This window comes from Onychostruthus taczanowskii, unplaced genomic scaffold (assembly GCF_017590055.1).
Source record: "Onychostruthus taczanowskii isolate IOZ18803 unplaced genomic scaffold, ASM1759005v1 scaffold51, whole genome shotgun sequence".
NCBI classification, from domain to species: Eukaryota; Metazoa; Chordata; class Aves; order Passeriformes; family Passeridae; genus Onychostruthus; species Onychostruthus taczanowskii.
The window spans coordinates 4254843-4279131 of NW_024502680.1; the positions used below are offsets into that span (position 1 = coordinate 4254843).

The window sequence follows — 24289 nt, forward strand, 5'->3', positions numbered from 1 at the left end:
TGTGATTTGAGATCTGTTAGTGTGGGTGTCAGTGCTCAGTCAATTTGTGCTGTACCCGAGCATGTGATGGACATAAGAACTTCATAAAAAACCCCAGCTGGGTGCCCTGATTTGGCTGGGACATCTCATGCCCATGAATAAATGTTTACACTTTTAATTCCAAGCTTTGCATCCCAACCTGGCACCTTGGTTGGTGTGGACTACAATGCGAATTTTTGTTGAGGAGCCTCATGTCTCACCACAGGCAACAAAAGCCTTTTGGATGGTGCTTCCCTCATCCTGTGATGCTCTGTGCCCTGAACGAGCTGGCTTCTCTGGTGGATTTGCAGCCACTTAACTTGCATGTGCCATGACATTCAGTTAACAAACCCAGCATCCGTTTATCCTTGGGAAATGTGCTCAGCAGCAAAGCCAGGCCAGGCCAGCAGCCAAGGCAGAGGATGCTGCAGCACTGATTTGGCTGCTGTGGCTCAGCAGCAGCAAACACTGGGGAGCCTGGGCAGCTGCAGCTCTGAGTGAGCGGAGGGTCCTGCACAGCATGCCCAGTCACCCATGGCTCCTGCTGGAGAGGAGAGCTGTGTCCAGAGGAGGAAACAGATGTGAAGGGCCTGGAGCACAGGCCTTACAAGGAATGGCTGAGGGAGCTGGGAAAGGGGCTCAGCTGGGAGAAAAGGAGGCTCAGGGGGACCTTTTCGCTGTCCACAACTCCCTGACAGGAGGGGGCAGCCGGGGGGGTTGGGCTGTGCTCCCAGGGAACAAGGGGCAGGACAAGAGGAAGTGGCCTCAAGCTGTACAAGGGGAGGTTTAAGCTGGATATTAAGGAAAAATTCCTCATTGAAAGGCTTGTCAAGTATTTGAATGGGCTGCTCAGGGCAGTGGTGGAGTCACCATCCCTGGAAGTTTTCAAAAAAATGTGTGGATGTGGCACTTGAGGACATGGTTTAGTGGAAGTGCTGGACTGATGGTTGGACTCAATGATCTTAGAGGGCTTTTCCCACCTTGATGATTCCCGGATTCTATGATTTTTCTGATGGTAAAACATTGTGGGGCAATGCTGGGAGACAGGTGGGAAGAGAAACGCTGCTGGATCTCAAACACAGCCATGTCCTTCAGGTTTGGGGTGAAGCTCTGTGTCCCCCTGGTGCTGTGCTGGGCTCAGGTGCTGGGGAGAGGCACTAAACCACCAAGCAGGGTGAAAACGAAACCACAGTGGTGTGCTCACCTCCCTCAGCTCACTTTCCAGCCCAAGGAGGTGAGTTCCACTGGTTTCCCTGAATGAGAGCAAACAGCTGAGCCACTTCTGTGGGAGAACAGATGCTGCTAATAAGGCAGTAAATAAACCCATGTGCAAGGCTTTATAGTTGGGTTGTAATTACCTCTGCAGTGCCAAAAGGGCCGACGCCAGGGCTGCACATTAATGACACATTAATGGCAGCGCTCATCCGCTCTGGGCTGGCTGGCTCCCCAGAGACCAGCGCTTTTATTTCATTTTTGCACATGCCAAAACCACCGTGGTCCGGTGGGACTCGCCTGGAGCCAGCACTGGGGTGGTTCCCACTGCTCCTCCTAAAAGCTCTGCTGGAAACCAGCAAGGCTGAGAGCAGTTCCCAGCAAGTTAACATCCATTTACAGAAGTGGGAGCATGGAGGACTGGCTGTGCTCCAGGGGCGGTGCCTGCACACACATCCCCTGCCCCAGGTCCATTTCAGCCATAGGGATGGTTGGGATCCAGGATGCTTTTTCCTGCCAAAGCACAGCAAACCTCTTGCCAGTGCTGCAGAGGTGGGATCAGCCTCTCACTCCAAGCCTCACTCAACCGTGACCCCTCTCCATGCTCCCAGAAGCGTCATGGCACTGCCTTGGCACTGCTGGGAGTGCCACGGGCTGTCCTGTGTTCCCAAGGAGGAACCTCGCTGCAGAGCATGGACCATGCCCATCTCCTCAGGGGGGAAGCCATTCCAATGCCCTGCCTTGGACATGTGACTGGTCTGCCAGAGGGAGGTGATCCCTCCTGCCTCTTTCCTCCATACCCTAAAAACACCATTTGGATCCCTGAGCAGCTCCCATGAAGGATGCCTCCTTCCAAGGGATCTCTTACAGCCAGCCTGGGCCTCCAACAGGAGGGTGCTGCTCAGGGGGAGGTGCTGGGAAGCACCAAAGAGCCACCTCCTGCTTGCCAGGGTTTTCCCACCTACACTTCCAGATTTCCATCGTCTCCAGGGCAGAAGGCACAGTGAGGCTATGGTCGCCCTGAGAAGCCTCACCCCGTGCTTGGCCGCCCTGGCTGGGGCAGACACAGCCCCCAACACTCTTGACACCAATGTTTGAGGGCTGTTCCTGGGAAACAAGGTCTGCCAAGGCAGCAGGGAGCTGTGGGCAGAAGCTCAGTCCCAATGCCAGGAGTTCTGCAGCCACCTGGCTCATGGAACGGGATGGAGCAGGGTGACAATGAGGACCTGGCACCGTTTGGGATGCACAACCACCACACAGCTCCTGGTGAGGCCCCAAATGGGGAAGGGCTCTGGGCTTCTTCAGAGGAGACACCCTGAACAGGTCTGTCCCAGCTGCCCCTTCTCCCTCAGGCAGTGCCCTTCAGCTGGTGACTATGCCAGGGCTGCCTCCTGCCGCTGTTGTGGGGTGAGGGAAGGAGGGTCTGCCCCAATCTCCATCTCAGTCTCTGTCCTCACCTTGACCCTCCGGAAGAGCAGGCACTACTCCTTTAGGAATCTGCTGAGAAATCCAGGGGGCTCTCCCCTTCCTCTTCTCTTTCTGGGCTGCTCTTATCCCCCCAAGAATAAGCAAAGCAGCACAGAAGCAACCCCTCTCTTCCATTTTCAACATCCACATTGTTCCCTCTCCACCAGTTCTTCAGCCTTATCCCACCCTCTGCCCAAGTTCCCACTGCTGTATCCTTCCCTGTCCCACAGCTCCCACTCCCCCAGTCCTGCACTAATGAGCAAAGGAGCAGAAGAAACCAGACGAGGCCCTTCTTAGCATCCTGGTTTTCATTTCAGAGGGGCCATGGAGGATCCACATCAAATGGGATCCAGGGGAGGAGGTGCACGTGGTCCCGAGGCCAGCTCTTCTCGCCCGCTCCCTCGGTGGCCACGATGGACCTTCCTGCCCCGGCCCGTTTCCGTCCAGCTCCTCCAACACCCTCTGGACACGCTGCTGGAGCCCGGGGGGGCGCGGCGCCCTGTCCCCATCGGGGAATGAGCAGCGCCGGCCACCTCCAGGAGCTGCCTACTCCTCCTGCTGCTGCCGCTGCCGCCGCTGCCCCTGCTGCCGCTGCTGCTGCCGCTGCTGCTGCTGCCGCCCCTGCTGCTGCTGCTGCTGCCGCTGCTGCTGCCCCTGCTGCTGCTGCTGCCGCTGCTGCCGCTGGCGCCACCGCGCCACGAAGGGATGGAGGCGGCGGCGGGGGCGACGCGGGGCCACCGGGGCCTGGTTCTCATGGCCCTGCAGCAGGCGGATGCTCCCGATGGGCCCTTGGCAGGTCGGGCAGGTGGCGGCGGCGTCGGGGGCAGCCTGGGGCTGGATGCAGGCGTGGCAGAACACGTGTCCGCAGGGCTCCACGGCAGCAGCGGGGCTTTGCAGGAAATCCACGCAGATGCGGCAGACCCGCACGACTCGTGGCGCTGGTGCCTCCTCCCTGACCTCGGCCATTGCTGCTCCCGGACTTGACTGCTCTCAGCCGCTGGCAGGACTCGAAGGCTTGGCTTCCACTTGTGGAACTCAGTGGTTCCTCAGTCACTGGGAGCACTCAGAGGTTCCTCAGTCGCTGGCAGCACTCAGAGGTTCCTCAGTCACTGCTGTCACTCAGAGGTTCCTCAGTCGCTGGCAGCACTGGGAAGCTCCTCGGCTGCTGTGGGTCACAGCCTGAGTGCTCTGGCACTGCCCAGCGCTGTGGTTGTAGTTACCCACTGCAGGAGAGTGATCCTGACTCTGGTGACATCACAGGGTTCTGAGGAGAACACTCAGGAGCTCCCCCATCCACAGAGACAGATCCTGTGGCACAAAACCCACCTGGCAGTGGGCTGCACACCTCAGTGTTTGCCCAGATCCCTTCCAGGTGGTTCCTGCTGGGGTGGGGCTGTGCCACTCTTACACTCACAGAGTGACTGGGGCGGGCAGGGACCTCCAGAGGTCATCTGGTCCAAGCCTCTGCTGAAGAGTCTCTGCTGTAGGCCGGCAGTGATCAAAGTCCTTTGCCTCCCTCATTTTTGAGGGACTCGGTGACAGATCTCACAAAGGTCAAAGGCTGCATCCTGATTCCAGAGTTGGAAATTGACAATTGGAGATTGAGTCCCGCTGTTAGCACTTTCTCTTGCTCGTTGGCTCACAGCTGTCCTCCAAATTCTTGTGATATTCTGCACTGAAGTCTGGCCCTGACCTCCCACACTGCAGCAATTCCCTCAAACTGCTGGACAAACTCCCAGAGCAAGGTGTAGGTGCTCCCTCTCGATATTCAAGCCAAGTTTCACTGGACAGGCTCTGCAGTTCTCAGAGTCTTTCCCTGCAGTGCAAATCCATTCCAAAACCTGTAGCTTCCCCAAAGTTCTCCAGGCTGTCCAGGAGGCTGGATCTCCACCACAACACCCACTAATGAACAGGCAGCACAAATCCCCTCCACGAGCACTGCCGAGCAGCAGGCAGCACACACCACCCTGCAGTCACACCAAAGACACAGCCATAAAAATAAAAGCTTTTTATTTATTTTTTTTATATACCATTACAGAAACATCTGAGTAACATTCCCAACAGGATGGGCAGCTCTGGGGCCCAAGGGACGAGCGCAGGCAGCCAGCTCCAGGGTCTGCCATGCCGTGCTCCTGAGCTGCTGCTCTTGGTGCATGACGTCCTTGCTCCTTGCCCTCAGCGAGGAGACCCGGCACTCCTGGTGTCAGGGTGTCACCTTCTTGTAGGTGATGTGTAAGTGCTGAGTCATGGGCTGCGTAGTGGTTGCCATTGAGACAGTTTGTTCGAGTTTCCCATCGGAATTGAGCCTGAATTTTCTGGTAATCTAAAGCGGGGGGAGGAAAAGGAATAAGGAAATCGAGCAATGACTGTCCACATGCTGAATCCCTTACCTGTGCTTTCTTCCCTTTGCCATCCACCTGCCTGCTGTCAATGCACCACTAAGGAAGGACAGCCTCACTACAGAGGCAAATAAACAAGGAGTTTTCTCTCCTAAAGAAAGCAGCCCTCTCCACAATACCAGCTCTAAGCAATTATCCATGGAACAAGGCACGTTCACAGAATCACAGAATTAGCTAAGCTGGAAAAGATCTTTGAGACCATCAAGTCCAGCCTATAACTTGATACCATCTTATTAACTAAACCATGGCACTGAGTGCCACATCCAGGCTTTTCTTAAACACCTCCAGGGACAGTGACTCCCCCACCTCCCTGGGCAGCCCATTCCAGTGCCTAATCATGTTTTCTGTGAACAACTCATTCCTCATGTCCAGCCTAAACTTCCCCTGGTGCAGCTCTTGTCCTGTCACTGGCTGCCTGGGAGAACAACCCTTACCTGGCTACACCCTCCTTTCAGGGAGTTGCAGAGAATGATGAGGTCTCCCCTCAGCCTCCACTTCTCCAGGCTAAACACCCCCAGCTCCCTCAGCCACTCCTCACAGGACTTGTGCTCCAGACTCTTCACCAACCTTGTTGCCCTTCTCTGGATGTGTTTGAGCATCTCAACATCCTTCCCACACAGAGGGGCCCAGAACTGGACATAGCACTTGAAGTGTGGCCTCACCAGTGCTGAGTACAGGGGAAGAATGACCCCCCTGCTCCTGTTGGCCACAGCATTCCTGACACAGGCCAGGATGCCATTGGCCTTCCTGGCTACCTGGGCACACTGCTGGCTCATGTTCAGCTGCTGCTGACCAGTATCCCCAGGTCCCTTTCCACCTGGGCACTGTCCAGTTACCCTGTCTGCAGCGCTGCAGGGGTTGTTGTGCCCAAAGTGCAGGACCAGGCACTTGGACTTGTTAAACCTCATGTTGTTGGACTCAGCCCATCTATCCAGCCTGTCCAGGTCCCTCTGCAGTGCCCTAATACCTCCAGCAGATTGACACTCACTCCCAGCTTGTGTCATCTGCAAATCTGCTGATGGTGCACTCAATAATAACTCCAGCAGACTGACGCTCACTCCCAGCTTGTGTCATCTGCAAATCTGCTGATGGTGCACTCAATCCCCTCGCCCAGACCATCAGTGAAGATATTAAACAGGACTGGGCCCAACACAGATCCCCGAGGGACACCACTGGTGACTGGCCACCAGCTGGATGCAGCACCACCCCCACCACTCTGGGCCCTTCCAGCCAGGCAGTTCTGAGCCCAGCAGGGAGTGCTCCTGTCTAAGCTGAGGGCTGCAGCTTTTCCAGAAGGATGCTGTGGGACACGATGTCCAGGTAGACAACACCCACAGCCACCCACAGGTGGGTCAGCTGGTTGTAAAAGAAGATCAGGCTGGTCAGGCAGGACCTGCCCCTCCTACACCCACACTGGCTGGGTGTGAGCCCCTGGCTATCCCATAGGTGCTGTGTGATGGCACTCAGGATGAGCTGTTCCATTCCCTTGCTGGGCACTGAGGTCAGGCTGACAGGTCTGGAGTTGCCCAGAGTTTCTTTATGGCCCTTCTTGTGGATGGAGCCACACTGGCACCCCCAGTCCTCTGGGACCTCTCTGGTGAGCCAGGACTGATGGTAAATGATGGAGAGCAGCTTGGTGAGCTCATCCAGCACCTCCCTCATGCCCCTAGGGTGGATCCCATCTGGTCCTATTCACCTGTGAGCATGTAAGTGTCTCAGCAGGTCACCAGCTGCTGCCTCCTGGATTACAGGGGGGACTGTTCTGTTCCCTGTCCCTGCCTATCCACTCTGCAGGCCAGCTGTCCTGAGGATGACCTGTCCTACTGTAAAAACTGAGGCAAAGAAGGTGCTAAGTACCTCTGCCTTTTCCTCATCTTCAGTTAATATATTCTCCCTGCATCTAACAAATGGAGGTTGTCCTTGCCCCCTCCTCGTCCATGAGTAGCAACAGAGGCAACCTTGCCATTAAATTCTGTTAAGCTGTGCTTTCACAAATTTATATTAAATCTGCATTGATAACACCTTTAAAGGTGATTCTTCAAGCAACCTAAACCACTCAGGACACAGCCTGGTGCAGGAAATGAGCCTTCCTGCCTCAGTGACAGCTCAGCCAAGCCACAGCCACCCTGAATCACTTTTCACCAGGAATGCAACAATATGGTGAAGTTTTCTCAAAATGAGCAACTACAGCAGCAGCACACATGTCCTTCTCACAAACCTGTGGCCTCTTTGTTTCCACAGGCAATTTAAGCTGTTCTTGGGGAAGGAGAAAAGGCTCTGGGAGCTGGTTTCCTGACAACTCCTCTCATTCCACATCCTCCTTCACCAGCAAGGGCCTCCCAGACACTCACTAGGACCAGTCCCTGGGCCTGAGCTTCCCACAGGTGCCAGATGAGCACAGACCTCCAGCCCCAGAGCTTCCTTCTTCCAGCCAAGGCCAGCCTTGGAGCCCTCAGCTAGGAAGACATCTGCTGGCTTTCTGTGCTTTGCCCTCTCCTCCTGCCAGTCTATCTGCCCACAGTTCAGGCAGTGGCTCAGAGGACAGTCTCTTCTATTTAAATGTTTGCAATCCAGAGCTCTGCCTCCCTGCTGACATCCACAGTATCTAATGCCTTTAATTCTGCTATGGGAAGGACACAATACAGCTGTTCCTGGGAAAGAGGAAACCCAACAACTGAAAATATGCATCCAAAGGCAGGGGAGTTGGGACTTCCCAAAGTTAGGACACTATCTGTGTAGGCAAATCAAATTTTTGTCTACATCTGCACAAACTTGTGCTCTCTGCTGTCTAATGGTCAGTTTTATAGCACACACAAACCAGGCTGTGAGAGCTTGTTCAGCCTCGCTGTCTCAGCTGCTGCTCAGCCACCACAGCTTCAGATGTGACACTGACACTTCCAGAGGTGACCTCAGGATGCCACACTGACTCCAGCAGTGCCACTGCACTCACAGCTGGCTGTACCCTACCAGCTGTATCAACAAATCCCCACTACACACCCAAAAAAGTCAAACTCCAAAAGCAGCCAACCAAAAGTGGAGCTGACAGCAAGTGCCAGCCCCACCCTGCAGGCACAGATGGGAAAAGAGCCCAGAGCAAGGTCTGAATGCCCTGGAAAGCAAGAGAGCAAGAGCTGCAGGTGCTCCTGAAATATCCTCGTGAGGCCCAATACTGACCACACCTTAAATGTGCATCCTCATACTGCAGTCAATCCAGAAAACTAGCATTAATAACTAATCCCATTGCCATAAAAGAGTATTTACTCAAGACTTTCCTCTTCTTCCCTAAGGACATGCTACTGGCCATTCTGGAGACAGGATTCTGGGTTAGCTGGTCTGATCCAGCCTGTCAGTTTTTATCACAATGATCCCTCTGGGTCTCATAATGTAAAAAATCTCTTCTGAAGGCTCTTACAGAAAGAATAAGCCAGGATGCCATGCAGTACTTCCAAGAACCCCTGATGGCATTCTGTAATTAAAGCATGCTAAATAACATCCTCCCAACTAGACTTCTCCTGGGGCAAGCAGTGCTGTGGGAATGGCTCCCTCTGTGTGCACTCACCTGCTCTACATGGGGCTTCTTGGCAAAGGAGATCCTGGCTATGGAGTGAGAAGCTATAGACAGCTCTTGTCCATTCACCTCCCCTTCCTCCACCTCCACCAGACCTAGGGAAAAGCAAGGGCACACATATTATTAGGCTACAAAATTTATTTAAGCATGTCACAATTATTATTTTGACCTTTCAGTACTTAAAAGGAGGCTTATAAATAAGAGGAAGAGGGACTTTTTACACATTCAGACAAGGACAGGACAAGGAAAAAGCTTTTAACCTGTAAGAGGAGAAATTTAGGTTAGATATTAGGAAGAAATTGTTCCCTGTGAGGGTGGTGAGGCCCTGGCACAGATTGCCCAGAAAAGCTGTGGCTGCCCCATCCCTGGAAGTGTTCAAAGTCTGGTCAGACAGGGCTTGGAATAACCTGGTCTGGTGGAAGGTGTCCCTGACCATGGCAGGGAGGTGGAATGAGATGGGCTTTAAGCTTCCTTCCCACCCAAACCACTCCATGCTCTATTAGGCTACTTAACAGACCAGTACTCCCTGTGGAGAATGGTTTAATTTGCCCTATTTATTTTTATTTATTGACAACTGGAGATCAGACATGGAATGCTGCTCACAAAAATCCAGCTGGACTTACTCACACCGTGTGCGATGAGTGCCACAGCACAACTGGCACTCCTCCCTTCAGCACCTGTCATTTTAGGTGCAAACTTAAGCATCAGCTGGGGTTTAAACTTTCACTTATAATAACTGAGATGTGGTTCTCTCTCATTCAGACATCATAAGGCAAGAAGCACCAAGGTGCTGCACCCACACACCGGGAGGCTCTCCTAGTTTAGGAACCACCCTGGGTCCAGCACCAAAGAGCAGCGATTCCAACAGGGCAAATTAATTAAATAAAACTGTGAGAGGCGCAAGAACTTTCTGAAAAAGTGATGAGATGGCCCAGCAGGGTAAGAAGCTCTTCTTTTCCCCAGTGTGGGTATCAGGAGTGTACCTGTGTTCTGGGCACTGATGAAGGCCACCTTGTTAGTGTCAGGCTTGAGGCGGATGAAGCCACACTCGCGGTGCATGGGCTTCCTGGTGTCCGGGTGGAAGGCGTTGAACCTGAGGGCAAACAGAGCACAAATGCTGATGTGTTTTGCACTCAAAAGGCATTTTTTGCCCTGGTTTCCTCTTATTTAACCACATGAGTGCCTGCAGTACTCACTGAAGAGCACAAGACTGACAACACTTCACGGTTGAGATGTAAACCTGGAAAAATACAATTACTTTCCAGAGGCATAGCTATTTCTTAGAGCTGGAGTTAAATCTTTAAGTTCAAGCTTTAGACTTTCCACGAACCCTGGGTCTAAGAACTAGCTCAGAAACCCCTCAGGAACTCAGATGTTTCACAGATGCTGAAGCCACATGTCTCAAAAACTTCCTTTTCTCAAATAAGTATCTGGCATTACTGTATCATCCTTATTTAGCTTTTACACCTGGAAAAGTTGTTTTTTTCTGTATATTCCTTGCCATAGGAAGCAACAGAGCAAACATATTTCTCCCATCACCCCTTTCAAAAAGATAACAAATTCAGCTCAGACTTATTTATTCTTCAGACTCTTATTTATTCTTAAGAACTGTAGGTTTGGTCACCCATATCATGGGTGATTATACTTATCAAAGGAGAAACAAACTTAAATCAGGCAGCCTTCAGTGCTTGGAGCATTTAAGGCATACAGGGACTGTCTCTTAAGAGCCACTGCTCCAGGAGCCAGGAAAGCACAGGGTGTCTGTCCTTCAGGACTGCTGCCTATTTTCCTGGTGCTTCCTAAAGCTCAGCAGCTCACAGCTGTGTAACTCCTTGGCACAAAGAAAAGGAGGGGCAAAAAAAGAAAGGGGACTCAAGGAACTGTTCACAAGCTGGGGAGGGAGGTGCAGCCAGAGCAAGACTGTCAGAGCTTTGTTTCTTTTGGAAATTGGACTAAAGCAGTCACAGGCTGAGCTGGCAGCTCCATCACACTCCAGGAACACAGGGCATCTCTCACACAGCACTTCCATCCTGTAAATCTTCTTCTCTTGGTTTTCAAAGCAACACACTTTCCAACTCACCCCTCCTGAAGGAACACTGGAGCACTACTGAGCAGCAGCCAAATTGTCACTTCCTCCCTCTGGATTTCTTTTGATTTTTCTTAGAACAACCACTTGAAGCCAAAGCAAGTAGTTAAGCTACCTGCCTCCTGTCCCACATGGTCTGATAAGCACTAATTTTTCTCAGATTTTCACAGTGGTGAAGACTGAGGACCACAGCTTAAAATGGAGAAAACTTGTAGCCATGCCATAGCTCCTTCATTTATTCTAAGTGGGAATTTCAAAAAGAATGCCAATTAATCACAAGTTTTTGCCTTTTCTGATTCAGAGACGGGGCAACTGAGAGGTGTTTTAAAAACTTTTATTCCATTTTCAGTTTCATGTGAAGTGTGAGTCAATACAGATGTTATAATTCGTGCTATCTCAATCAGAAGCTAACTATTTCTTAATTACAATATATTATAAGCATTTCTTGGCCTACCAGCTTTTGCCACACTATGTTGCAAATGCCTTAAAGCTAATCATCTAAAATTCCCCTTCATGGGCCACTGTAATTGGCATTTGTAATGCCATTTAATCACAAATTTTCAAGGAAAATCAAAGTTAGACCATGCAGTCACATACCACAGCATTATCTTGTTTGGTAGGTGAAAATTTATGTACTTTGCCATTGGAAAAAAAACCCAACCAACAAATCACCCTGGAGCCATGCCTGCCCCAATCCAGCAGCAGCTGCCAGCCCAGGCAGACCCCCTGACTTACGAGAAGTTGAGCATGGGCTGTCCCACGTGAGAGATGTGCACTTCCTCCAGGTACTGGAAGGGCTTCATTGTGGGGAAGGTGCCATCTCCTGGTGGGTCTGAGAGCCAGGTGCCCAGCATCCAGGACAGGGGTTCCATCACAGGGTTCAGCTGGGGAGTCTCTGTGGAGGAAAAGAAAGAAGGAAGAATGAAAACTCAAGGATCTGTGCTCTGCACATTGCTGTGAGCTGCCTCCAGCTGGCTGGAGGTGAACACAAAACACCTCAGGAATGGTTCAACACCACAGCAATGCTGTTCTTCAGAGCAGTGCCAGCTCCAAGGGGGGAGATGGGGAACAATGAACAGTCATGGAAAGTGGGTCTGTTTCCAAACCAGCTCTCAGCCATACATAGGGCACTCGTGCAGGTGGTCCACTTCTGACTCCTTTCTGTAGCTTGAACTGAAAGAAAAGCCCCCTTCCATCTATGTGCAGGGAAGAAGATGCCTGAAACCTCAGAATAAAGAATAATCATTAAATGATAATGAAACCTCTAACACTCTGGGCTAATCTCTCCCAAGCACTGAGTACACACCATTCCTGTTTGTTTCAGAGGCTGAGGAAATGAGTCCTCATTTCAAAAGAAAATCAGGCTGTGTACATACTCAAGATCAAAGTTTGGCTATATTTTTAAGAGGTTGACAATGGCCTGAACTTTTACAAAGAGACAAGCAAGGATCATTCAGAAGCTGTTCTACTAAGGCTCTGGACTAAGGCAAACATCTTAAAAATACCTGGGTGCCTGTAAGGCAAAGAGTAAACAGAAGAGAATGATACTTCCCTTTGTCACTGCAGTTATGAAAAAGAAACCAAGGTCTGTTTCACAAAGGTAAAACTTCTTTAACAAATCATTTTACAGAACCACACTATAAGCTGAGCTGGAAAGAACCCACAAGGCTCATCAAGTCCAACTCCTGGCCCTGCACAGGCCCATCCTAAAGAGTCACACCATGTGCCTGGGAGCATTGTACAATGCTTCCTGAACTCTGTCAGGCTTGGTGCTATAGGAGAGTTTTGATAAACAGTTTAGCATTTTACTTTCAGAGGTTGTGACTTGAAAAAAATACATCAGGAAAATGGAGACAGACAATTTAAAGCCACGTGAAGAGCAGAGCAGATCCACTACTAAGGTGTAAGTAGGGAAAGCAAAACATCACCCACAGGATGTTGGGAAAGATGGATTCCCACACAAACTGGGTGCTTGCTACTCTCAGTAGTCTGTTATGCAGAGAAATATGACTGAAGTAAGCTTAAAGCATGTCCTCTTCCCCCTCATGAGATAAATATTTCATACTGGCAAGGTGGGCGCTGCAGGGGGGTGTTTCCACTCCTAGTGAGATCAAGAATAAAGAACAAGCTGCCTGTCTGGCTGATCTAAAAGGCACAGACTCAACTGCAGGCAGAAATCACAACCTAAAAGAAATAGACTGTGGCCAAAATTTGCTTGACCAGTCTGAGTTTCACTGTGCTCTTTATGAAATGTCAGGCTAAAAGACTGAGCAAGGAGGAAGGACAGTCCACACCTGAAATGCCAAAGGAGAAGGAAGAGCAGCTTTCCTGGGTAAAAGAGGCCACTTGTGGTACTCATTCTCCCACAGAGAGCACATTTGAGAAGCCAGCCCATGTCAGCAAAGTGCTGCTACTTTGCTTCATCCTGAAGTATTTTGCAGGGGAAGCAACATGAGGAAACATGAGAGCTCACTAGGAAATCATGATAAAGGTCTACAGCATCTGAGCCAGGATCTGCAGAACACCCTGTCAGACTGTGCAGTCCCCAGCAGCTTGGAAAGGGCTCCCACAATCTGTACAGCAGTGTCAGTGTTCTGGGCAGTATTCCCTTGTACTCACCTTTCCAGTTCCATGAGGGGAGCACACAGTTCTGTGGATAAGGAGCATACTGCTCCTCCCTCCAGCTGATGTTTGCCTTTCACTCTCTGCTGCATTTCTTTCCAAACTTTTTGCAAGCTCATCTCCCATGATGGAAGAGAAAAGTAAAGCTTAGGAAAAGCTGCAGGAGCCTTCAGCCTGGGCTGCTGCTGCCCTCTCCTGGGTCAGCATCCCAGGAGCAGGACAGTTTCTGTCACCACAGTGCTTTCATAGGGCACTTTCTTTTCTCCTGCTTGCACTTCAGGAGAAGCATCAAAACAACAGATGAAAGGAATGGCTGCAGCCATTCCCACTCTTTAGACTTGATTACAAACCAAGAGAAGCCAAATGATCATTTCCAGCACCCACAGCTTGATGCCACTGCCTTCTGTGCACCTTCTGGAGCTGCCTGACCTGGTGAGCTGGTCTCACTTCCAAAGAGCTGGAATTCCAGCCAGCTGAGAAGTGAAGATGGAACTGTACATCCTGAAGTCTCTGGCACTTGGGCAAACAGCATAGCCAAGTGATCATTATTACTTTTCTAAACTACCTATATGGCAGCAAAGCTAAAGAGCTCTTTAGTTCTCATGTGGCTTGCAAAAGTCAAGAGCAGCAGAAGTGAATAAGGACCAAGGGCTCAGTGAAGTGCAGTGAGTGCAGACATCCTGATCTCATCCCATGCTCTTCTTACCTTCAGTGTTGGTCTCTGACTAGTGGACTAAGAATTTTTTCTTTCCTGGCTGGAAGGCTGGGCTGGAAGAGTGGAAAAGCAAGAGGGGAGGCAGACAGGAGAGAGTCTGATTGAATCCACCAGGAAAAAAAAAAAGCAAAAAAAAAAAAGCAGCTATTTGAAAAGCAATTTGCTTTTTAATGTCATGGGGCAGGTAAATGCAAGACTACTGCAGCAACAAGAAGTTCCATGCTGAGCTGCTTTGTTTCAAATTTTAGGTTTATAGATACAGTCACTGATGAAGGAGCCTGTATATACCTTTTTAAAGGTCTAATATACCTTTTTAAAGGTCTAAACTCCTAGCAAATAATTTTTACAAAAACCCCACAAATGTGGCTTAAAAGGTAACTGTATGATAAGATCAAGAATACAAATGACATCTGAGAATTTGCAGCACAAGAGACCCTGGTCACCCTTCTACACACATAAAGCTTCACCCTCAGAGGGGATCCTCTTAAATGCTGATTCTCTTGCATTCATATGCACAGTTCCTCTTTTGCCTACTAACAGGGAAGCTCTCCCTGCATCCTCTTTCTTAACAAGGACATTCCTGCAGTCACTTTCTCCTACACTTTCTGGAAGCCATTAGGGACCCAGCATCTCCAAGATCCCATTCCTCTACTACCTGGTGAAGTGGAAGGCGTCCCTGCCCATGGCAGGGGGTAGGAACAAGATGAGCTTTAAGGTCCCTTCAGCCCAAACCATCCTGTGGTTCTACAAAACCTCACTGAAATGAGCCATGACACTCATGAGTTGTAACAGTCTGGGAGACAAAACCACACACCCATAAGCAACCTGATCACCTTGATCTCTTTCCTTCAGGAAGTCACTCAGGCCACAACCCCCATGCCCAGGCCCTGAGCACACAGGTCACTTCCATTTCACCACCTGACCCTGCTCCACCCCTCCAAACTCACAGGCAGACTGTTCCTACATCTTTTCCATTCCCAGAGAGTTTACAAGCCAAATCCCACCCTGCACTGGAACTGGCTGTCCAGGTTTTGCCCCAGGAGATCCTGAGCTCTCCCTGCTGTGAGACAAACCAGACAGAGCAGCTGGACAGCCCCCTCAGGCCACGGCTACACAGTGTGGCTTTCGAGTGGGATCCCTGGCACAGAAAGCTAAGCTGGTACAAATTCCTACACAGCTTTATCAGTAAAGCCACAGGGAGGGGCCAGCTGGCTGCTAACAAGGCAGCTAACCCGTTTCCTTGAGCTGGAGAACACTTCCTGCAGAAAACTTGAGGGAAAAAACTATACAAACAACAACAACCACATCCAAAAAATGCCCCAAAAAAACCACCAAAAAAACCCCTCAAAAAACAAAAAAAAAACCCCAAAAATAAATCCCCAAACAAAATACTTGAGTCTTCAAAGTGTGGGATCTGCAGCATCAACTGGGCAGTTCCCTAAAATTCTTCCTTCAGCACAGTTGCTAACTGGGTTTAAAAGAAAGCATTACACACCTTTGCCTTGTCCCTGTCCCTGTTTGTGAGGTGATCATTCTCATCCTGGAATGGGGCAATGATATTTCTAAACTCCTTTTTGCCATTTATATATTTGAAAAAAAAAATTTATTGTTCTCTGCAGTTTTGGCAGCTTTGACTCCAATTGAGCTTTGCCTGTATGAACTTTCTCCCAACAGTGGTGAGCAGCATCTCTATGTTCTTCCCACATCACCTGACCTTGCTTCTACTGGGCATCTTCCATCATTCCATCTTATTTCCAAGAGAAACCAGCCAAGCCAGCCTTCTGCATCACCTGCTTGACTTCTGACATTTAGGAATTGCTGTTCCTGTGCCCTTAGGAAATGATATTTAAAAGTGACCAGCACTGACAGACCCCAGCACCTGCAAGAACATTTCCCAGGGGACCTTACTCACTAATTCCCTGAGCAGCCCGAGGTCTGCTCTCCTCATGGCCAGAGCTGAGGTTTTCCAGGCACTTTTCCTCCTGTCACCAGAGATTTTAAACTCGATGGCTCCGTGGTCACTGTGGCCAAGTCGGCCCCAATGTTCACTCTGCTCATGAGATCCTCTCTGAAAACAAGCAGGAGATCAAGATCATCCTTCCAAATCAGCTCCCTGAGGACCTGTTCCATAAAGTTGCCATGCAGGTGTTTTAGGAGCCTTCTGGCCCGGGCTGTACCAGCTGTGAGATGCTCCCACTTAATTTCTGGCAGGTTGAAGTCCCCTGGGGCAGGTGACTTGGAATCATCCCTTAATTCCTCAAGGAATAATTTGTCAGTGTCATCATTCTGGCTGGGAGGTCCAGAGTAGACTCCCACAGTGCAATGCCAAAATTTGTTTGCCCCTTAATTCTTATCCAAAGGCTCTCAACTGTGCCACTGCCAGTTGTGAGCTCCAGACACTCCAACCCTTCTGTTACACACAGTGCCACCCTCTGCCCCTCCTGCCCTGCCTATCCCTCCTGAGGAGCCTGGAACTGTCCCTCAGGGCACTCCAATCACAGGGAAAACTCCCACCAGGTTCCACTTATGCCAGTGATGCCAGTTCTCTGGGACTGGGCCAAAGCCTCCAGCTCCTCACTGGTCCCTCCTGCTGGGTACCAATGCAGAGACATTTCTGGTGTGGTACACTGTGACCAGCACCTGGTGAAGCAGATTGGGGGATCCCATTAGTGCTCCTTTCCTCAAGTTTAGGCACTCCAGCCCACTGCTCTTCCCTGGTGACCCTGGTTTTGTCCCTTTCCTCTTTCCAACCTAGTTTAAGGCCCTATCAACAAGCACTCCCAGCTCCTGTGCTAGAACATCTTTCTCCCCCAAGAAAGATGCATCCCACCAGGTGCCAGCAGATCAGCTGTTGAACAGATCATCCCATCTCTGCTCCAAAAGCTGGGAATTTGGTTATATTCACAAATGTTCATGCTATAGACTCAGTAATTGATTTCATAGCCAAGTACCAAGGTGGTAATGCTCCAGTGCCTGTAGTCATTGCCAAAGTTCTGCTTTACAAAAGACAGAGAAAATATTTTTTAAATTCTACTCTATTATGAGAAACCAAACATCCTACCTGAGCTCAGCCTTTCTCTCGAGTTTTCCTTAGTTTGCTGTTTCATTGCTTCCTAGCTGCAAGCTGGGCTTTTGTTGTGAGTCATTGCCAACTCACTGCAAAATTAAATGCTTAATGCACAAACTCTGTAGACTGTTAGGCAAAAAAACCTGGAAAGAACAAGACCATCCCACTGAAAAAAAACCCCAAACCAACAGCAGTGCAAAAAATCTTGTTTCCTCCCTTCCAACTGCCTTTCTCTCCAAGGGGGAGGTCAAAGAGCCACCTCCCTCAACCAAGTCCCAAAGCTGGCACGCTGTGCTCTCATGCTGAGCACAAAACAGTTCACCTCCCACCCAAGTGTTCAGGCCATGGTGAAATCTCTCAAGATACCTTCTGCCATGGATTCAGCCCCTAAGCACACATATCTCACTCTCAGTTTACTTTACAGCTCTCTTGCTCTTCGCAATGCCTACCCTATGGACCAGTTTTCTACCCTGGCCATTCCCACCCCAGACAGAGCACAAAAAAAAAAAAAATCACAAGCAGCACCTGCTGTCTGAGAATAAAAACAGTTTTTTTCCAAAATCTAGCTTCAAGTTAACATACAACTGCAGGCTAGCAGTGCCTGCCCCGGTGGAGGCAATTTTCCTGACAGCACATCTCTGTGACCCATCAGACACATTTCAGTTTCAAGCAGAACTGGACACCAGCCCGTTGCTGGTCCAGTCCTTCTCAGACAGGTGAAAGCACAGCACCTCCAACCACGCACAACCCCACTTCTCATTGCCAGTCAGGAACAGGATTTTGCTTTTCCTTTTCTGCAACATGAATGAAATCTGTTGCACCACAATGGGCAACACCACTTCAGGCCCCACAGACCAGGCCTCAGGACTCCACCTCAGCACAAAATCACACATTAAGTGCTCCGTCCTTCTGCTCACCCGAAGTTTGCCAACTATGCTTCATTTGCATGTAAAACGTACTGTAAATGACCCCATTTCCACACTGGCTTTGCACAGATATTCAAAGACAAATCCAAGCCAGATTTCCCAAGGATTCCTAGCAGAGTTCTAGCCGTTTTTCACAGGAACTCATTTTGCAAACTCTCCTGCCTTTAATATGACCTTCATGAAAAGAAACATGCAGCATGGAAGAGGCTCCTCATACCCCCAAGCAGCTGAATTCTAAGAGCTTTACCTCTCTGCTGAACATAGAAACTTGAATCCCATGGAATCCTACCTGTGTCTGCTCCATGCCCAGCCATATTTGCAGATATTTTGCTATTTGCTCTACCTGCAGCCCCCCCGCCCCAGAAAGCGCTCTGCGCAGGGTGATAAGATGGCTATGAGGGAAGTGAGCTCATGTTTGGGTAGGACACCGATCCTGCTGCCTGCTGGGAGATGTAGTTTTATAACCAGACCAAACTGGAGCACGGCAAGAGGAGGAGGTGTTGTGGAAGGAGCTGCTGGGACCTCCTGTCTGAGTGAGCACAGCTGACACAGCAGAGCTGTGAAACCTTCCTGCAGAAGGAGACGCTCAGACAGTGCTTGGGTAGCAGAGGACAGTGCTGTTAGGACACCTGTGACTTCTCCAGGACACATCCCTGGTTGCTTGCTGGATCTCCCTCATTTCTCCCAGTGCATCCAGAAGCCACATCTCACCCTGCCCTGCCTGGTACACCGTGCCTAACCATACTCATCTGCCAGCAGCGTTCCTCAGCCTTTGGTCCGTGGACCTTGTGAAGCAGAAGGAAATATTTTCCTACCAAACAAACACCTAAATTCAAAGTTTAGATGGAAAAGGCCACCATGGCAGCTGTGCTGTGCTGGAAACAGCCTGGGGCTTCTCCTAAACCAGTCAATGCCCCTGGTTAGACAGGTTAGGAAACACCCCTCAAGCACACTGTGACAGCTGGAGTTGGGAGCCACTTGCCCAGCCTGAGTCCTCCAGCATCAAGCGTGGCTGGCAGGCAGTGCTGTGCAGCAGAAACCTGCTCTTCCCAGCCTGCTGCAGCTTGGATACAGCCAGCAGAATTTATTTCTCTCATTAGACGAAAGTATGTGAGAACCAGCACCAGAATGAGATCCTGCTGAGTGGGTGTGGACCTAAGTTCATGTTTCGTGCTCAGGATTTTGTGGAAACAGCTGAACGTGAGGGATGCAGACAGGTAACAACCTGCACAATCCAGTCAGGTACTTACACTCAAGGAACTGCCTTTAGCAGAAAAAAATATGCTGGCTCAGGTTCACAGCTAAAACCATCACCTCAACCACACACCAGATGAGCTGGGACAGCTGAGACAGGGCTGCTAACAAAGACTATTATTAACCTAATGTGTTGCCTGACTGTATTTTTATGAATAAGAAAAGCCTTGCTTAACTCAGCTTTGTATTACAGTAAAACTTGGTGTCTGGGCATGAACCAGACTCACCTGGCTGCACTTCATCAGCTATTTTCACTGCCATACACTAGTACTACAAGCACACCAAAAAAAGAGTCCAAAACAGAAAAGCACCAAGACGAAGCTAAAAAAAAAAATAAAAAAATCCACCAACCAACCCTTTAAAAAAATTCCCAGCTAAAGGGTTCCATATAAACTCCCCATCATGCCAAGCTACAATTGCCAAAATGGTTCATTTTCACACACTGATCTCCAGTTTTGTTGATGAAAGATGGCAGAATGGGTAATGAATTGGTCAATTCATTAAGGAAAATTACGTTTTCCCTTATAAAATAGAGCATATATGAAGAATATCTTTTACAAGAATATAAAATTTTCACTTCTCAAAGATGTATCTATAAAAGCACTAATCCTGGGAAAAAGGAGAAAAATCATAGTGCTTACCAGAATAAAAAAAAACATCCTTAAAGATACTCTTTCTGCAATTAGTATCTCAGTGAAGGTATTCCAACAAAGGCAGACACCTTTTTAAATATATGTATAAATAAATATTTCATATACATACATAAATATATGTATATACATGAATGACAACTATGGAACCTTAAAGTGGTATTTAGTTATTTTTGTTAGTTTGACACCTAAACAATACAAAAGGACAGACCAGAAGGTACAACAAGATGATGCTGATTTCCCAGGGGAAAGCTTTTCCCCCTCTACCCAAATAAAAGTGTGAGTTTTCCCATACTTTGAACAATTAGATACATATGGGAAAAGTAGTGCTGGGTGTTGACCTTCATGAATTTTAGAGTCTTTCCAGTGAGGAAGCTGGCCATGCTGCAACAGGCTGGAGAATGTGTCTGCCTATGCCAGCATCACTTTTCTGACTGCCCAACAGCTCCAGAAGAAGCCATGGAGTGTTTCTCCTAAAGGAAAGGTGAGAATTAGCCATCAGGAGACACCCAACCCTCCAAGGGTGACAACTTCTCCAAGCAAGCCCCACATCACAAATCCTTTCCAAGGCAGCCCAACGTTTTCTCAGCAGCCACACACACACCACCATCAGATGGTCCTAAACTCCTGCTCTGAAATGCACCTTGCAACCACAGGCACTGTGTAAACATTGTACATTAAAAGACATTTTTTTTCCAAGAAAGGTTATGGCCCAATTTGACTTCTAGGTAACAAACTTTTTACATGACCTGATCCCTCACCGAGTTCCCTTACGCTTTCAGGTGGTTAATTATTATTTTTGTAATTGATAGAGAAACATCTTCCATCACTCCCTACTTTATTACATTTCCTGACTTCTTCTGCCTTCCAAGGGAGGAAAGGATCAAAGCAAAGACAGACATTTGCTCACAAATCATGACCTCAATGTGCATCATGACATTGCCATGTTTGACACCTCCCACCTCACTTATATTTCCTGTATGCTCAGTACTGAGCGCATTATATGAAATCCAATATCAAAACTATTTCTTATGCCACTGAGGACAGTAACAGCTTTCCCAGATACCTGCTGCTAGGACAGCTCATTAACACACCAGAAAAAAATCACAGGCACGTGCCAAAGGAGAAGGAAAATCCTAGCAGGAGCCACTGCATCACAAACAAGTTAAAATAATCCAGAAAGAAAAGAAAATAAATTCATCAACAGAGTTGCCTGCAACACCACAAGCGAAATTCTGATTCCACATCTTGGGAAGGTTAGGGATGTAAGAATTAACTTGTGTGCCCGCTGAGTGAATTCTTTAACCTGCATCCATTGGTCTTACACAAGCTGCTACTTCTCCTTCCCAGAGTGTCCCTTTCTCATCCCTTTTCCCCATCACACCTTCACAGCCTCCAACTTAAACAGCCCCTAGGAAAACAGGGAATTCCACCTCAGAGCAGCACCCCTGGGAATACTGACCACAGTCCTGGGATATCAGGCTGTTCAAGTAAGGGAAACTGTTCCGCTTCATCTCATTCAGCTTCTCCTTCAGCTTCCTGACTTGGCTGTCGGAGCGGCTGATCCTCTGCCTCAGGAGCTTCAGCTCTCCGTTCTTCTTCTCCACCTGCTCCCGCAAGCAGCACACCTGGCTCTTGCTCTGCCGCGAGGAGAAGCAGTACGAGTGCAAGGAGTCGATGAGCTTGCAGGCCCCCGAGGCCGACATGATCACCTCGTTGATGGACATGGGGTTGGCGTCCGTGTCGCCCTTGCGGCCCAGCACGGCCTCGGCGGCGGGCCGAGGGGTCAGGTCCGCCGGGGACGCCGACACAGCCGGGCAGGGTTTCTGGGGGGTGGCGGTGAGGGACGACGTCGGGGACGCTTCTGCGACGGCCTTGTCGTGCCCCGAGAGCTGGCTGCTGCAGCTCGGCTCCACGTCTCTCTTTGGCCTTTTCCTTTCTAGCTGCTCCTTGGGGAGAGACGGCCTCTCCCTGGCGTGCTTGGAGGAAAAGCTGTACGAGTGGAGGGAGCCGATGAACTTGCAAGCACCGGAGGCAGGAGGGGTGAAGTCGTCCACGGACACGCCGCTCCTGTCTGCCACCCAGCTCCCCGCCCAGCTGCCCCTGGCACAGTCCTTCCCAGGAGACCTCTCGGGCTTTACCTGCGCCCCAGGCTTCGCACCCAAATGATCCCCTAACGTCCTCCTCCGAGGGCCGTCCAGCTGGCTGTGGAGGGCCTGTTCCTCCTTGGACATCGACCCTATTTCCTCTTTCAGAGCGGCCTCCTCCATCTCTTTCGTCCCTTGCATCACCATGAAGTCCTGGCCAGGAGATGGGGCTCTGTGTGCTACCTCACCGCCGCCTTCCTGCGGGGCCTCCCCATCCTGCACCAGCACCTGCCTGGCTATTTTCCTTCGGCTCCTGACATAATCCAGCTTGCCGTGTTTCTTCTCCGCGAGCTGGAAGATGGTGGGGACAGCAGTGGGCTTCAGCAACCGGTGATGGTCTTCCAGCCGCTTGAAAAAACTGTCTTTGGTGAAGTGCTCGCTGCAAAGGAAGGAATACTTGGTGGGAGTCCAGTTGTCTCTCTGAACGGCTTTCAGCCACTGAATCAAGCGCTTCGAATCCTTCAGAGGGAATCTAAAAAGGGAACAGAGAAAAGCCACTGAAAAATAAGCTACGTTTTGGAAATCAGGAGGGTTGGTACTTTAAGAATTACAGAACCATAGAATCATAGAACTGTTGAGGTTGGAAAAGACCTTTAAGGCGACCAAGTCCAAGGCGACGGCTAAGTTTAGGAGATTTCGGGGAAAGTTGTGTTTTGGTAAGCTGCACTCATTTACGAATTAAATTACACTCATTTAAGAATTACTTCACTTTAGGCTGAAATATCTGATATTCATTCACTGCGTCAACAGCTCCACTTCACAACAAGCGTAGGAAGCGTAGGACTATAAGGTGTTGTTTCCATTTTCATCAGCAATCGATCCATTATTCCTCTCACCAGCCCCACGAGGAACAGCCCGTCCACAAGGAAGGGGGACGTGACCACCACCAAAACAGCCAGCTCAGCCAGCACGCTGCCCAGCGTAACCCGGCTGCTTCTTACGCCGGGTGTGCTTAACAACACTTAATTAGGTGTAGCAATGCCTGCAGTGCAAGCAAGCCCCTGAGCAGGGGAACCAGGCTCCGTTTCCAATGGGACTCCCGAGACAGGCACTTTTCCCGGGGACTCACCGCCGGCAGCATCCCCAGCGAGGGATGAGGCGGCGGACGGGCGCGGGGGGCACAGCCCGGGGGCGCTCGGGGTGACAGGCCGGGGAGGGCCGGGCCCCGTGGCGAGGGGCGCTCCGCTGCCCGGCCGGGGCTGGAGGATCCGGGAGCCCCGAGCCGGTCTCCCCTGAGGGAAACAAAGGGCAGTCGCTGCCGTGGGGGCCCGGGGAGGGGAGCGGGACCGGGGCGCGGGCGGCCCGGCCGCGGCACTTGCGGCGGGCCGGGCGGGCCGCCCTTACCTGTGGAAGGAGACGGCGCCGGGGCGGGCCCGCCCCGGCCCCCGCCCCGGCCCCGGCCCCGCCGCGCCGCCGTACGGCAAGATGGCGGAGCCGGGTCACCCCGGCGCCCCTCGCCGGTGGGGAAGGGGTTTCTGTACGGCACAACATGGCGGCCGCCACATGGCCGCCGCCATTTTGGCCGGGGTGCAGCTGTACGGCGCGGGGCAGGTGGGGAAAGGGGGGTTCGCTCGCGGCGCCTCTCGCTTGCCTCGTCGGCGCAGCTGAGCGTCCGCCTCCCGACGAGCCGCTGGGTCCGTGGCAGCCGAGCCCTGAAAGGCGTCTCCGAGTGGGGCGGGCATGGTGGAAGGGGTTACTCTCCCGGGGAACAGAGGGGCGGAGCTGGGCCGGCTCCGTACAACACCATGGCGGCGCCCATTCATCACATCATTCCGAGGTGTACGTGTCACGGGAAGCGCCCATCGGCGCTCTGCTCTAGGAACTGAGCGTTCACAGTTCGCGCCACCCTCCAGCCCCGGCTCCGGCCCTACCGCAGGCCCGCTGCCGCCCCGCGCTCCGCTTTGCCTCTCCGTACGGCAACATGGCAGCTCCCTGTCAGCAGACAGCGGCGCGTGGCGCCGAGCTGTGACGAACTACTGACAGCCAATAGGCACGGGGCCCGGCGGCGAGCGGCGCTCTCATTGGCCGCGAGCGGCGCGTCGCGCCAGCAGCCGCGCAGGGCGTGAGAGTCGGCGGCGGCCGCAGCCTCGGCGGGGCCGCCATGGACGCAGGTGGGTCCCGGGCGGGCCCTGCCCGCGGTGCCGCGGCCGCGCTTCCC

The 24289-nt window shown here is 51.0% G+C and overlaps 2 protein-coding genes across 4 annotated transcripts in view; one reads left to right on the forward strand and one right to left on the reverse strand.

The window, feature by feature from the left end:
• Window positions 1-4690: 4690 nt before the first annotated feature.
• Window positions 4691-18500, reverse strand: THAP4 (THAP domain containing 4). 2 transcript variants are annotated; one of them, XM_041416196.1, is made up of 5 exons: window positions 18370-18500; window positions 11486-11645; window positions 9648-9757; window positions 8656-8759; window positions 4691-5020 (listed from the first exon to the last, which is right to left on the reverse strand). In XM_041416196.1, the coding sequence occupies exons 1-5, from the start codon at window positions 18392-18394 to the stop codon at window positions 4901-4903; spliced, it is 519 nt and encodes a 172-aa protein (XP_041272130.1). In that variant the 5' UTR covers window positions 18395-18500; the 3' UTR covers window positions 4691-4900. The 2 variants fall into 2 exon arrangements, with proteins under 2 accessions (XP_041272130.1, XP_041272128.1); XM_041416194.1 differs by lacking the exon at window positions 18370-18500 and adding an exon at window positions 17149-17297.
• A 5687-nt stretch (window positions 18501-24187) lies between these two features.
• ATG4B (autophagy related 4B cysteine peptidase) overlaps window positions 24188-24289 on the forward strand; it is a 19618-nt gene continuing 19516 nt past the window's right edge. For both annotated transcript variants that reach the window (XM_041416192.1, XM_041416193.1), the window contains exon 1: window positions 24188-24242. In XM_041416192.1, the coding sequence (XP_041272126.1) occupies window positions 24233-24242 (10 nt within the window). In that variant the 5' untranslated portion in view covers window positions 24188-24232. The remainder of the gene's footprint in view (window positions 24243-24289) is intronic.

Bases quoted from the DNA above. Each gene is read 5' to 3' on its own strand.
- THAP4 (XM_041416194.1), bottom strand. From the start codon at position 17,194: ATGAAACAGCAAACTAAGGAAAACTCGAGAGAAAGGCTGAGCTCAG. The intron at 9,758-11,485 runs GTAAGTCAGGGG...GTTTGCCCTCAG, and splicing joins CAGCCCATGCTCAACTTCTC to GTTCAACGCCTTCCACCCGG. The intron at 5,021-8,655 runs GTGAGTGCACAC...CCCCCGCTTTAG, and splicing joins AGAAGCCCCATGTAGAGCAG to ATTACCAGAAAATTCAGGCT.